Source organism: Tupaia chinensis, unplaced genomic scaffold (assembly GCF_000334495.1).
Source record: "Tupaia chinensis unplaced genomic scaffold, TupChi_1.0 Scaffold148822_1, whole genome shotgun sequence".
Taxonomy (NCBI): Eukaryota; Metazoa; Chordata; class Mammalia; order Scandentia; family Tupaiidae; genus Tupaia; species Tupaia belangeri.
Genome location: NW_006208669.1, coordinates 162091 through 164621, shown reverse-complemented (window position 1 = coordinate 164621; position 2531 = coordinate 162091). Strand labels below are relative to the sequence as shown.

The 2531-nt window shown below is 39.6% G+C and overlaps 1 protein-coding gene across 1 annotated transcript; it reads left to right on the top strand.

The window, feature by feature from the left end:
• Positions 1-1338: 1338 nt before the first annotated feature.
• LOC102500886 (olfactory receptor 7A10) lies at positions 1339-2277 on the top strand. The gene has a single exon (XM_006170667.1). It carries the CDS (start codon positions 1339-1341, stop codon positions 2275-2277), a length of 939 nt encoding a protein of 312 aa, XP_006170729.1.
• Positions 2278-2531: the final 254 nt, after the last annotated feature.

Here is a 2531-nt window from a genome sequence, read left to right as displayed (position 1 = left end):
TTTATTCTTTCAAAGAAATAATTGTAGTTTTTTTCACTAAGTTTGCCACTTTCCTTATGATAGCTAGCTAGTTAGCTTTCTCATAGATAGATGATAGATGATAGATGATAGATAGGTAGATAGAGATATTTTATGGGATAAAATATGAAACTATTAAGTCAGTATGTCCAAGCCTACCAGTTGTTAAACCTGCAGAGTCATCTCCTTCAAGTACATTTAAAAAAATAAATAAAGCACAGGCTTTTGAGAGAGAGAGAGAGAGAGAGAGAGAGAGAATGAGAAGTCACTTCCTAGCGGAGATGACCACACCACAATTCCTCCTCCTCCATTCACCTCTAGGGACTTTGGGCATGCACACACACATGCCAAATGTCATTTTTAAGCCACCAAATATGAGACTCAACCACACAGTTTGCCATGTGGGATGCAGTGAGTGCTTTAACCTCCATGCCATCTGCTGCCCCTATCTCTTGTTTATTAAACTTAACAATTTCTGCATCATCAATAGTAATTGTATTTTGTATATTTCACTATTTTCTTGGGTTGGCAGAGAAGGGATTATGCATATTTGCATAGAAAAATCAGAAAAAATATCGTGATTATTCCAACAGCTCAATACTTCACATTACTCCTATTCCTATCCTTTTACTTTTTGTAGATGAATTGAATTTTTAAAACATAATCAGTAACCTCTCTATCCTGGGGAAAATAGTCTTTTGCATTCATCTGAAAGTCACTCAGTGGTTCTGCCTACACTCATTACTTCGATGGCCTATAATATGGTAGATTCTCAATTTGTGTTACTCAAATGCCAAAAGAAATTTCTTAGTAATATTGTAGAATAGTCAGTCAGTGGCATGATGGTTAAAGTGACTGGATCCCACATGGACAACTGTATGGTTTGAGTCTTGAATCTGGTGGCTAGAAAATTACACAGGGAGTGTGCATGTGTGCCTGAAATCCTAACGGAAGAATGAAGGAAAAGAGACTGTGGCATGGCCATTCTTCATGGAGAGTGTTTTCTCCCTTTCTCCCTCTTTTGTCCTTCTCCTAGAAGCCCAAGCACCCTCTGGAAAATTCAATAAATAAATAAATAATAAATAAACAAACAAAAAAAAACTGTACAATGCCTGACTTTTAGGGAAAGGTTGACAAGAAGACAGGAATTCCCAATCTGACGTAGTGTATGAAGGAAGGATCAGATCTGTACCCAAAATGTAGAAATCAATTTCTTGACTCCAAAACATAAATTGTAGCATTTTACATGTGCACGTTACACTCTTTTGAGTGAAAAATAGTCATGTTGCTTTTCTCCTTCCGGGTAGTTATCTCTGCCACATGGAACCAAGGAACAATACAGAAATTTCAGAATTTCTTCTTCTGGGTCTTTCAGAGGAACCAAAATTGCAGTCCCTCATATTTGGGCTTTTTCTCTCCATGTACCTGATCACTGTGTGTGGAAACCTGCTCATCATCCTGGCCACCATCTCAGACTCCCACCTGCACACTCCCATGTACTTCTTCCTCTCCAACCTCTCCTTCATAGACATCTGTTTCACCTCCACCACTGTCCCAAAGATGCTGGTGAACATCCAGACAGAGCGCAAGGTCATCACCTTTGCAGGCTGCATCACCCAGATGTTCTTTTACATCCTCTTTATCGTATTGGATGACTTCCTCCTGACTGTGATGGCCTATGACCGGTATGTGGCCATCTGTCACCCTCTGCACTACATGGTCATCATGCACCCCTGGCTGTGTGTGTTGATGGTTCTGGTGTCCTGGATCACAAGTGTCTTGTATTCCTTGTTACAGAGCTTAATGGTGTTACACCTGTCCTTCTGTATACCAACTCAAATTCCTCACTTTTTCTGTGAATTTAATCAGGTAGTCCACCTTGCCTGTTCTGACACTTTTATTAATGATATTTTCATGTATTTGGGAGCTATACTGCTGGCTGGTGGTCCCTTCATTGGGATCCTTTACTCTTACTGTAAGATAGTTTCCTCCATAAGTAAAATCCCATCAGCTCAGGGGAAATACAAAGCATTTTCGACCTGTGCCTCTCACCTCTCAGTTGTCTTCTTATTTTATTGTACAAGCCTAGGAGTGTACCTGAGTGCTGGTGCTACCCAAAGCTCACACTCAAGTGCAGCAGCTTCAGTGATGTACACTGTGGTCACCCCCATGCTGAACCCCTTCATCTACAGTCTGAGGAATAAAGACATAAAGAGGGCTCTGAGAAGACTCACTGAGAGGAAAACTGTTGTAGAATAGTGTCCTAGGACTTAAGAAGTACCCTTCCTAGCAGAGTTCACAGCATCAGACTCAGAAATGCTGACAATTTGATCATATTATGGAAGTTGTACTTGTTCCTTCTAATCATCTCCAGAATCTTACATCACTTGGATTTCAACTTTCCTATACAATTTAAGAAAATTACCTTAGTAAGTTTTGTGCTCTGTGAACAAAATTTTCCCTTTGTTCATTTTTGTTTTTACAAGTCTATTCATAAAACATTAAGATTTGGA

What these genes read in the sequence shown, in the direction of transcription:
- LOC102500886 (XM_006170667.1), top strand. Translation starts at nt 1,339, where the DNA reads ATGGAACCAAGGAACAATACAGAAATTTCAGAATTTCTTCTTCTGGGT.